Source organism: Notothenia coriiceps, unplaced genomic scaffold (genome assembly GCF_000735185.1).
Source record: "Notothenia coriiceps isolate Sejong01 unplaced genomic scaffold, NC01 NC01_scaffold00004074, whole genome shotgun sequence".
In the NCBI taxonomy this organism is placed as follows: Eukaryota; Metazoa; Chordata; class Actinopteri; order Perciformes; family Nototheniidae; genus Notothenia; species Notothenia coriiceps.
The window spans coordinates 64,940-77,514 of record NW_011336775.1 but is presented as its reverse complement, the minus strand read 5'-3'; the positions used below and the strand labels follow the sequence as shown (position 1 = coordinate 77,514).

General features: G+C 43.0%; 1 protein-coding gene across 1 annotated transcript; it reads left to right on the top strand.

Moving 5' to 3' along the window:
- Positions 1-659: 659 nt before the first annotated feature.
- LOC104941987 (T-lymphoma invasion and metastasis-inducing protein 1-like) lies at positions 660-12,351 on the top strand. Its single transcript, XM_010767172.1, has 7 exons — positions 660-1,306; positions 2,057-2,340; positions 3,735-4,007; positions 4,095-4,326; positions 4,989-5,161; positions 5,628-5,852; positions 12,310-12,351. The coding sequence occupies exons 1-7, from the start codon at positions 664-666 to the stop codon at positions 12,349-12,351; spliced, it is 1,872 nt and encodes a 623-aa protein (XP_010765474.1). The 5' UTR covers positions 660-663.
- Positions 12,352-12,575: the final 224 nt, after the last annotated feature.

Below are 12,575 nucleotides of genomic sequence, written 5' to 3'. Positions count from 1 at the left end.
GCCTTCATTTTCACTAAATTGATTCATCAACTTTTAATACTTTTTAAGACCCCGCGGACATACAAGAAATATTAAAGAAAATATTAATTTTATTTAGCCTCACACTAAAGCTATATTATTATCATTGTTATAATATACAAGCTGCATTGTAAAAACTGTAACAATAATTAGAAAAAAAACTTCATCAGATTGCAACGGCCATTACGTGTAATTAAAAAAACAGAAATGGTCTTAATTGGATCAAATTCAAATGTTGACCTTTGATGACCTCTACCAAATTCAGAGAAATGTAATCTAATATCAGCATCAAGACTATTTACCTTAAATGTTTACTTGTTATATTTTGTTTTTAGNTACTGTGGACCAAATCTGTTGACATCTGTTTTCATTAACTGGCACATCGATCACCTCAGCTATTAACAAAACTAAGTAAGGGGGCTATATATATATATATATATATATATATATATATAGCCCCCTTACTTAGTTTTGTTAATAGCTGAGGTGATCGATGTGCCAGTTAATGAAAACAGATGTCAACAGATTTGGTCCACAGTAGAACTAAAACACTTCACTAACCTTTAAAATGACAAAAACTAGTCATAGGGCAAAATTGTAACATTTCTAAGATGTTTATGCTTTATTCTCATCTGCAGTTGAATCATGGGAAACGTCGAAAGTCAGAATGGGGACAGTGGTTTCTACGGCAACGCGTCGGGACACATCTCCCGCAAACAGACGTCCAGGTCACTCCGGCTCCCCAACAAGCAGCCAATCACGCGTCGTTCCCGGCTCTCTTCTTCAGTGAAACAGGAACACAGAAACTCTGACGCCTCAACTCGCTCCTCCAGCACCCCCAGCATCCCACAATCCTTAGCAGAGAACGGACTGGAGCCTTTCAACGCAACCGATGCACTCGAAGAGTTCGGCATCAACCCTCACTGGATACAGCGCGTCGCTATGACGATGAGGCCGGAGTCCTATCAACACGATGACGACAACTTGGCCACGCCGACTCCTGAAACCTCGGAGGCGGACACCGTCGCTCAGGACGGAGGGGAGGACTCCACGGGGGAGGGGGAGGTACTTGGGGAGGAAACGTACCTACAGCGAATGACTGAGGGTCCCCGGGAGGGAGGGAGTTTCAAGAAGAAGCGGTCCAAGTCGGCGGACATGTGGAGAGAAGATAGCCTGGAGTTCTCTATGTCGGACCTGAGCCAGGAGCATCTGACCAGCACTGAGGAGATCATAGATGGAGGAGAGGAAGAGGAGGAGGAGCAGTTTGCATGTCCAAGAGGCAATGCAGGTGAGGATGGTGAACACTCACACAGTCGATTAACCTCACAGAATACAAATCAAATGTTCTCATGTAGTATTTCACATTTTTTAGTGACAAAGACTAAAAACAAACGTGCTTTCTCCATTAAGTTCCAGCCGAAATCCTAAATTAACCAACTTTAATTAATACAGTAGACAGAAAAGTTTCTAAAATGTTAACTCAGTATATGTATTTTTTATATATAGATATTTTTTTACTGATGGTTGATACAAATGTTCTCATAGTGTATGTGGATATACTGTATGTGTGCAGGGGTGTTAGCTTGATTTGACTCGCATTACAAGTGATGAGGGGGAAGGTGGGACAAATTGAACAGAGACACTCTGACACAATTTCAGAAAAACCTACTGATTTAAGGTTAGCTGCCATCCATCAAATTCAGGAGTTCAGTTGATCACATGATTGTTAGCTTAACCGGCGCTGTGCAGGAGATCAACGCTACAGTAGGCAGCAGCTGGTAACTGCTGCTGTAAGTGCTGCACCAGGGGGCAAGCCATCTCAGAGTAATGGAAGGGCTTGCTACGCGCACACACACACACACACACACACACACACACACACACACACACACACACACACACACACACACACACACACACACACACACACACACACACACACACACACACACACACACACACACACACACACACACACACACACACACACACAGACATTTGCACACTGCCCTGCAATAACCACCTGTGTGTGTTCCAGGCGCAGCTGAAAGGGCATCGTCTCTGGACCATCTGTGCAGCCAGCAGAGTCCCGGCCTCAGGGGGCAGAGGAGCCGCTACGCTAAGAGCCGTCGGGAGGCCCAGTGCGATGGAGATGAAGAAGGGGAGGGGTTGATGTCTCCAACTGAAGAAGATGGTGGCGGGTACGGAGCATTCACGCTCCCCTGCCGACGCTCCCACTGCCTCTCAGAGGGCCTGGGGGGGCTCGGCATGCCGTCTGCACCGTGCCCGGCTTTCCAGGGTCGGCGTGCACAAACGACTCAGGTTAGATCACTTTTTATACATTTAGGAAACATTCAACAACATGAATCAGTTTAAAAGTGTACTTCTCTGTGGTATACTGGCTCTTCTGTCTCTCCTTTATACATGCATAGCCCTTAAAATAGATTGATAGAGCACTTTGTTTACCAGTTGTATCCAGGAAGTTCATAAGGTTCACAGACATGACAGAGGACAAAAATTTACATTTTGTTGACAACCATAGACGTTTCCTGTGTGTGCTCATGCTGTGCAGTTGTGTGTATGTGCATGTTGTATGCACATCCAAGTGAGTGTGTATATTTGTGTAGCGGGGAAAGGGATTACAAGGATTCAGATGAGAGTTGCTGTGGGGCTACTTGTCCATGTTGGCCTGGTTTCTCCGTTCCCCCTCCGGAAATTAAAGCATGAAAGCATAATACCTTTCATGCCCCTTTCAATAACCATACACAGGGTCCTAACACGCATACATATACACACAGAGACATGTTGAACATACTTTTTTTACGGTCTTACAAAAGCAGGTTCAACCAGAGGATAAAGAAAGAAGCAAGTCAGTGGATCACCAAGAACGCAAATAATAAGAAAAGCCATGTGCAAAAAACGAAACTACCATCCCTAGAATGAAGATTGGTCATGTTCTCCCTGTAGTTATCATGTGTCATTGATTAAAGTTGCTTAATCAGAAGTAAGTGCTAAAATAGCAACCCAGGCTTTTCTTTATAACTCATTCCCAGAACCCCCAAGCATCCTTGGATCACAAAGCACCCTAAGTGTTTATTATAAATTCATTTAGCCAGGCTTAGGGGGTTTATAGACCGGATAAAAATAGACTGATAACACAGCAAAACAAAGAGAAAAAGAACAGAGGGACTTTGTTTAAAGAAAAGTGTGAAAGCAGAGAGCGAGAAAGCTTTTTCTTAGCAGCAATGCATGCCAAAACATGTGCACCAACTAGGGCTGCTCGATTAATCGTATTTGAATCGCAATTACGATTATGGCTTGCAACGATTACGAAAACAACGTAATCGAAATAAAACGATAATTTTTTTATTATTACTTTTTTTTCAATTTTTTTTCACTTGAATTATACTTAAAGTTCAGGGTAATCAACTGTTAAAAACATACTGTTGAAAAAAATGTTTTCAAAGTAAATGGATAATCGTTTTTAATAATCGTGATATCAATTATTGACCCAAATAATCGAGATTATGATTTTTGCCATAATCGAGCAGCCCTAGCACCAACCCACATACAAACACGCACAAATGTAAACCAAGAGAACATTTGTGTAGCTTAAACCGTGTTGTAGCTTTCCAAATATATCAGTTTCTGTCAAAGCATTTATAATCTGTAATTAAATCTGTTCTGTTTCTTTTCTGTTTGTTTCTGGCTCACAGGACATCTCGGGTGTTTTGGGTGAGGGAAGTGAGTATGGGGACAGTGGCATCGACGGCGTCACCACGGAGATAGACGGGTATGGAGAGTTGGTGTCCCGGCGCTGTAAGGCCATGTCGGCATCGTTCTCCGTGTACTCTGCTACCGAAAGCAGCGTTTTCAACGGCAGCGACAGCGGCAGCAGCAGCGCAGGAGGAGGAGAGGGACGAGGCGGCGAGGGAGGGAGGGGAGGAGTTTATGAGAATTACCGAAAGGAGCTGGACAATCAAGCCTGGGTTAGTCAATTAGCACATGTCTGTCTTTATTAATGACACATCCAACATGTTGGTTATCACTCATACTGTCAATCATTCCCTCCTCAGACACATCAGGGTAGGGACTGCACGGAGGAGGGCGGGTCCGCTGTTAGCGATGAGCGCAGCAGCGGCACACTCAGCAGTGCATATCCATCGGACGCTCTGATTGGCTGTGCACAAGGCACAGTCAGAAAAGCAGGGGCTCTGGCCGTGAAGAACTTCTTGGTTCATAAGAAAAACAAGAAGGTGGAACCTGCAACGAGGCGCAAGTGGAAACACTACTGGGTTTCTCTGAAAGGTGTGCATAGCTCTCGTATTTTTAGGTTTAAAAACGTATTTTTTAAATGTGTTTTTTTGATAAGGTCATGCAGCAGTATGTCACTTTCAGATAAACATCGTCTTAACCTGACCCAAACCCTGTCTCACGCTCTCTCTCCTGTTAAGGCTGTAATCACATCAGACTTCACACAGCCCATGCCCTTGCTTGTCACCTCTACCGTCCTCTCTCAGCCTCTTCTGTGTGGCCTTCCATTTCCTCTCCCAGGCCTCATCACAATTTAATTTTACGGCCGCACCCGTGTCGAATCCAATCTCATCCTTGTTAAATGCATGAGATACAGCATTTGAAGCGGCATTTCTGCAAGCTTCCTGTCCTCATCCACTCCCCTAATGATAAATAAATCAGACTGTCTAATGTTAGCAGAGAGCCCATGCTTCCGATTAGTCTGCCTAAATACCAATTAAGGAGTAAATGCTTTATAAGCACAAAGGGACAGCATTTTTTGTGGTTATTTGGTAGTCTGTATTTTTCACACATTTCATATTTGTAAATTACTTAAACGTAGTGCTGAAAAGCCTTGTCTTTTGTAAGTGGTTCCAATGTAATTGAACACAATCGTAAATACAGTACCTAATAGAACATTTGTAAGCCTTCCAGTTTTTTTTTCTTTGTTCTTTTAGGCTGCACACTTTTCCTGTACGAGTCAGACTGTCGCTCTGGGATCGACCATAACAGCGTTCCCAAACATGCACTGTGGGTGGAGAACAGCATCGTCCAGGCCGTGCCTGAACATCCCAAAAAAGACTTTGTTTTCTGCCTCAGCAACGCAGTGGGAGACGCCTTCCTCTTCCAGGTGAGAGACACACTGGTATTTAAAACACGAGGCATAATCATGCACTTCCTTTAAAAACAAGGGGGGAAGGGACGTTTTCTACTCACACATACATAACTGTGTGTGTGCGATTTTGTGTGTGTGTGTGGCACAGAAGTACATGACATTTAGACATGTGTGGGATGAGCCAGGCCAGTGTCAATGTGTTTGTTTAATGTGTGACATGTTTAAAGGCCACACTGTCATAGTGTGACAGTGATCCACCACAGTGACCATTGTGTCATACTAAAATGTGTCTATTTATATGCATGGCAGCTGTCAACAGTGACATTCAATCAATGAATGAAGAGATATGTATTAAGATAATGAGATTATAGTGACCACCTTCTCCAAGGCTAATAATGGGAATACTACTTCAATTCTTTTAGCTGTCATTTATTTTTATTTCTACGACTTATTCAATGTACATTTTTCCATTTCCTGTCAGACGTCAGGCCAGACGGAGCTGGAGAACTGGATCACGGCGATCCACTCTGCGTGCGCCGCGGCTCTGGCCCGGCAGCACCACAGAGAGGACACAGTGAGACTGCTGCGAACAGAGATCCGCAAGTTAGAGCAGAAGATCGACATGGACGAGAAGATGAAGAAGATGGGAGACATGCAGCTGTCGACCGTTACCGACGCCAAGAAGAGGAAGACCATATTGGAGCAGGTACGGAGCAGTGTTAATTTTGGCAGCTGTTTTTGATTTAGTCTTAGTCTTTAGACGAAAATGGTTATTAGTTTTAGTCACATTTTAGTCATTCCTATCCTTCGTAGTTTTAGTCTAGCTTTAGTCGACGAAAACTCAAAACGTGTTAGTCTAGTTTTAGTCGATGAAAAATTACATTTTAGTCAACTGTTAATCAAAATGTGTCTCTATACTCTGAACGCTCCGTCCCCGGCAGATCTCTGTGTCCGCTGCAGCATGTCTGTTAGGCCCCGCCCCCCGCACACAGATAGACACAGGAGAGGTTTCTCAATACTCAAATTTCCCCTCCTCGACTCCTCGGTCCTCCGGTAGTGACCCGGAAATGAATTTCAGCGCGCCATGTTGAAGGACATTTAATTTCTCTAAATGCACTTCGAGGACCGAGCATCGAGCATCGAGGACGCTCTCAGGAGGAGCTCTAACCGAGGATACACTGATGGGTCCTCCACGGTCCTCCACGGCTCCTTCGTGGATGCATTTCCGGGAACAGAGATTTTTCAAAGAGGCGTGACGCACGGCCGGACTTACCTCAGCCAATGACGGCTCTGCATGCATCCCCTGGATATTATTTTATGAACTGCTTTCATCGCGACGCGATGTTTACAGGGAGAACAGCTGTGAGGTCCGTGCAGAAAGTAGAGCAGTGTGTATAATATATATATATCACTCAGTATAACAGGCCTACTCTCTTTATTTGCTTTAGTTTAGTAGATATCTACAAACAAAGAGTCGATATTTTTCTAAAACCATTTAGTGCTTCACATAATAAAATACACAACGGCTGTAGCCTGATTATGCTTTAGGAGCTGTAGGTGTGTGTGGTACAGTGCGTAGGTGTGTGTAGTACAATGTGTAGGTGTGTGTGGTACAGTGTGTAGGTGTGTGTGGTACAGTGCGTAGATGCAGCGGACAGACAGGTCTCAGTTGGTTTGGTGTCCTCTGCTTACTTTTAATACTTGTAAACACAACTTTTGGCCCGTAATTTATTTTCCTCATTGTAGCGACCAGAGAGGGAAGGGGGGGGGATAGATCCAGTCTCTGATAGTGTTACGTTATTATGCGAGTGCTCTGATTGATTCTGAAATTGTATATATTTCTATAAATATATATATATATGTGTGTGTGTTTGTGTCCGCATCTGTAGCCTGTTATTGTCTCATTATATCGCACTGTGAATGAATCAAAGTAAATATATAAGTCATCATGAACACATCTGTCCATCAGACAGAGGGCTGCTGTGCCTCCTGTCATCATTAATGGACGTCTCTTTAAAATGACCGCTCAGAGGAGAGGAGTTCTCATTTCTNGCTATTAGCTTAAAACTCGTCAGGCATTAGGAAGGACCACTTCTTCTTCAGGGCAGGGAAGGCTACGCAGTACGCAGGCTAATGTCCCGCAGCGGCTGCCTCTCTGGTGGACTCCGGTACTGCACATTACTCCCGAGACATTTCCAAAACAAAAAAGTTTTTTTTTTTTTTTTGAAGTGAAACATCCGGGGCTTTTCAGAAAACATCCGGGGCTTGAGCCCAAGTAGCCACCCCCTAGCGCCGCCACTGGCAGAAGCGTTGAAGCGGCAACGCACGCCACCGTGTGTAGGGGCCGTAAGAATGGCCTGCTCTACTATTTTAAAACGGAATTGCAGTTTTATTGCTTATGGATTATCAGAACATTTCAAAGGGGACACAGCCACATTGGATATTAACCTATGGATTAACTACATCATCGTTGTTATTGTTTTAATACCATTGAAGACCAGTTTTGACCAGACAAAACCAAGCTAAGCCATGTTAGCGTTGTGGGCTACCTAGCGCCACTTATTTTGATGTACGTTTTTGTTGATAACGTTGCAAGTTTGTATCTTTCAGTGTTGAGGTGGGCACCGTTAGATTTTGTGTCTTTACGATCATAAACGATGTGTTGGATTAGGAGCTAGGATGAGTAATAAGGGAGCTAGAAGGGATTTTCGGTGCAGTAATAGGTTAGCATTTTTTGCTCGGGGCTAATTCAGAGGCTCACTGTTAGCATTGTGTTTTTTTGTTTTTTTTAAAGGAAAAATATCAGTTAAATGAGTTTTTTCCCGTTATATGGATATACAATATTCATAGTTTATTCAATATTAAGGTTCCTTAGACGTTGTTTCCTGCAAATGACGCTATTTTGCCCCGGAACCGGGTCCGTGGGGCTTAAGAGGTTTTAAGGGTATATGCTGTTTTTAGTTAAATAAAACGTTATTATTAGACATGCATTCTTGCACCCAACACCATTACTTATTGTGATGTATATTTATTTTTCTATTGGTAAATATGGCTGACTATCTTGCACAATGTTTGCAAGGAATTGCATGCAAGTAAAACACAGTCACTCACTTTTATTAGCCAAAAATTGAGTGACTGTTGTGGGTTCTCATTTATGCAAAAGACACTGAAATACTTCCATTGTATTTCCACAGGTGTGTCTAATAAAACAGCTGATTGCTCCAGTAATTATTGCAATGCAGTGTAGCAATTAGTAAGGCTATTAGTTACACCTGTGTCTTAGTTTCACTCAACATTTCGCCTCCAGGTCATATGAAAACTAGAATTACCGACTTGAAGTTGAATGCCTCTGCCAACCAGTGTAATTGCAGTTTACATCTATTTATGTTCAAAATGTCACCACTCCTATTAGACATTAGTGTGAAATGTTCTTAATTAGCATATGAATTCCTGGGTTACGGATACAAATAACGTGAATTGAGTTTGAACTTTGAAGTATATAATAATAGAGCATGACATTTGTGTGACGGTGTCAAGTGTGTTAGTTGACCCTTGACTCCCAACCTACATTTTAGTTCTACACAGTATCCTGTGTGACCTCATGTGGGAGTGCAGGCAAGCTATTGATCACCATGAAGGCTTCTCAATTCTCTAATTTCCCCTCTTCTAATCCTATCCTCGACTCCTATCCTCGTGACTTAGTCCCGCCCACAGGAGTTGCGATCCGAGGAGCCGAGGAGGGGAAGCGTGGAGAGAGGAGGGGAAGCAGCAGGCGGTTAGAGAAATGAGAAATCCTCTGCTCTGAGCGGTCATTTTAAAGAGACGTCCGTTAATGATGACAGGAGGCACAGCAGCACTCTGTCTGATGGACAGAACTGTGTTCATGATGACTTATATATTTACTTTTAAGTCATTGACAGTGCGGTATAATGAGACAATAGCAGGCTACAGATGCGGACATATACACACACATATATTTATATAAATATACAATTTCAGAATCAAACAAGTATGAGGGCACTCTCATAATAACGTAACACAATCAGAGGCTGGATATATCCCCCCCTCTCTCTGGTCGCTAAAATGGGGAATTGAAATTACGGGCCAAAAGTTGTATTAAAAGTAAGCATAGGACACCAAACCAACTGAGACCCGTCTGTCCGACGCATCTACGCACTGTACAACACACACACCTACACACTGTAGCCTACCACACACACCTACAGCTCCTAACGCATAATCAGGCTACAGCCGTTGTGTATTTTATTATGTGAAGCACTAAATGGTCTATAATATCCAGGGGGTGCATGCAGAGCTGTCATTGGCTGAGATAAGTCCGGCCGTGCGCCATGCCTCCACGTTCCCGGAAATGCATCTGCGGAGGAACCATCAGTGTATCCTCGGTTATAGCTCCTCCAGAGAGCCTCCTCGATGCTCGGTCCTCAATGTGCATTTAGAGAAATTAAATGTCCTTCAACATGGCGCGCTGAAATCCATTTCCGGGTCACTACCGGAGGACCGATGAGTCGAGGAGGNCGTTCCTTGGAAGAGGCGTAGAGGTGGGTGTTTGTCGTCTGCTGATGGACTTCAATGCAATCCCTCCCCGTCGAGGCAAGCACTGTAATTCTCTCCGGTAGTCCATCAGCAGACGACAAACACCCACCTCTACGCCTCTTCCAAGGAACGAGGGGACCGTGCGGCAGTTTCAGTTCGATTTTTTTTACCCAGTCAACATGTCCGTTAAAGTTTAAATCTTCCGGACAAAATTAGAAATGTGCCGGTGAAAGGTCCTCTTTGTTATTTATTGAGCTTTAAAACAAATGAATAATGACTCTATATAATCATATATAAGAATAAAACACGGAGGACGGAGATCTCTTTTTCTCCCCCTCTTCTGACAGCCCAGCAGCTAAGCCCCGGATCTCCTACAATCCTAAATCCGCCACTGGCTTCTGCCCATTCACTTTGAATGGGGTGACGTCACGATTCGCCGAACTGCATTGTGGGAGCAAAGCGTAGCTTCTCTCGCGGTGCTCGCTGCAAAAGTAGAGCAAAGTTCTACTTTTGCCGCCTCGACGGAGGTGTCAGCCAATCGAATCATATGCCAGTACAAGCTCTAGCCAATCAAACCGCGTGCTTGTGTGTCTGGGGCGGGAGATTCATGAGATTGGTCGAGTTTCAGCCCCCTCCCCCGCCGGCAAGCGACAACGCACTCCGCCGTGTGTAGGGGCCGTTATGCTCTGTAGCTTCATTGAATGCGCGAAGACGCCATCTTTTTTTTTTAACATGAGTGTTTACGGGACGATTTCCCTTCGATTCTATTCGCTCTAACGGTCAGAAAGAGATGTCACATGTCAAAATCGAAGAAGGGGGGCCAGAGATAAGGAAAACCCACCCAAATGGCCCCAGAAGAGGGTTTTTTGTGCTAAATCTGTCTAAAAAGGTCAAATATCACTTGTTTTGCATCAATCTTGATACAGGGTACTTATTATATGTTGTACTTTAGATTCCTAAAGCTTTTAGTCTACCCATCATCCAAGGTTAGTTTTCACTATAAGTAAAAAATATTTTTTGGACGGACACTATCATTTACAGTTTTTTACCATGTCCAATCTGAATTTTCTTTAAAATAAAAAACATCTATATTGATTCTGACTCTTCTACATCCAACTCACAGGTTTATCATTACTTTGAGAAAAAATATTATTAAATTTAACCCTTTTAGAAGGGAAGATATGGTCATTTGTTCTGGGAATATCCTTTTCGAGCCTGCAACCTGAAAAAAAGGCTTGGGGCTTAAGAGGTTTTAAGTGAAACGTAACTTCTGTGTTTTAAGGAAAATGTTGACATTTTGTTTGTTTGTGTTCCGTGCACTTAGCTAACAAGCTTAAGCAGAAGAACAGGCTAACCGTTACATTACTTGACTAAGCGCAACAAAAACGTAGTAGTAAATAAAGTATAGAAAGATAGTTTAAAACACGTAAATCAATTAAACGTACCTTGCTTTCACTCTTGACTGGAGTTGAACTCATACCGTATTACACCCTCCCATTGCTAATTAGCCTTACCACAATTTCCGACTTGCAGTTACCTTCGATACCAGCACCGTCCGTCTGTCACGCCCAACTTTCAAAATAAGAGAATAACAAAATAAAAGCTTTTAAACAAAACAAGCCTCACATGGCATTAAAACAGCCATGTATGGGGGTCATTTATAAATATGATTTAAATCCAATTCTACCAGTTTATTTGATGTCTTCTTTCATTGTATTTTATTGAAGTGTTCTTTATGCATATGCACACACAGTATGGACATTGCACTATATTGGACATGTTGAGCGAAAATGAATAAATAAAGTGCTTAGTGCTTATTTTATTTATAATTGATTATAAAGATATTTTTAGTCCTGGAGGTGTTCTGTCTTCTTCTCTTAAGAACGTATTTTCTTATTTATCTCTACCCACACATTTGTCAACTGTTCTTTCTTTGTCCCATCATCCTTGGTTGCCCAATTTCTCTCTTTCTTTCTCCTCAGCCACATCTCCAGTTGTCCCGCTAAGGCTTATGGTCCGAAGGTAGCTTGAGTTGGCCTCAGAGGGTCACTGTGTGTGAGACTGAAAGAGAACGAGAGTGTGTGTGAATTACACTGTATAGTTTCCACATGTTGGTGTATTGGTGAGGGCCATTTAGCCGTGGATGAAGTATCTGTTTCTAGTACTCCTAATGGCATTATTACAGCAGGTGGCAGGGCCCATTATTAATAGTAAATGACAGAGCCTCTCTCCTAAAGGTCTTAATATTGATCCAGTCTATCCTGAGACTAGTCTTAATGATGATGTTCCTGCATGTCTTTCTCCACAGCACCGTAATCAAGGCCAGACACACATTTACAACCTCTGAGTCACGATAAAGAGAAACAAGCCCACGCTACAAATGAGACTTTAAAATCAAAAGACGGAGGTTATAGGAATTGCCATCCCTATTCCTCGTACAATCCTTCTCCTCCTACAGTGAGCAAATTAATTCCTCTTTTCCCCTCACCTCTCATGCTGATGAGATAAATACTGATGGACAAGAGGAGGTGTGTGTTTTTGTGTATGTGCTGGTTGCTGTTTTGAATGCAGCTATGGAGATGTTTGTCACCCCTGATTGCACTCTACAGCTCAAGCTGCGCTCCTCACACAACGAGCAGGATGCATCTTAATGAGACTGAAAGCAACAGAATGACGGAGAGATGCAGAAGAGGAAGAAGAAAGAGTTGAGTATTGAAACTCTGGAGGAAGGGCAAAGGTTTGTGTGGGCTCAAACACTTTACCCTCTGTTCTATAGCAGTCATTCACACTAATGGACAGAAAATGGAGAGAGATACCAAGGAGACTATACAGAGAGTAATAAGAAACCCATTGGTGTGGGGGCACAGCGGTTAAT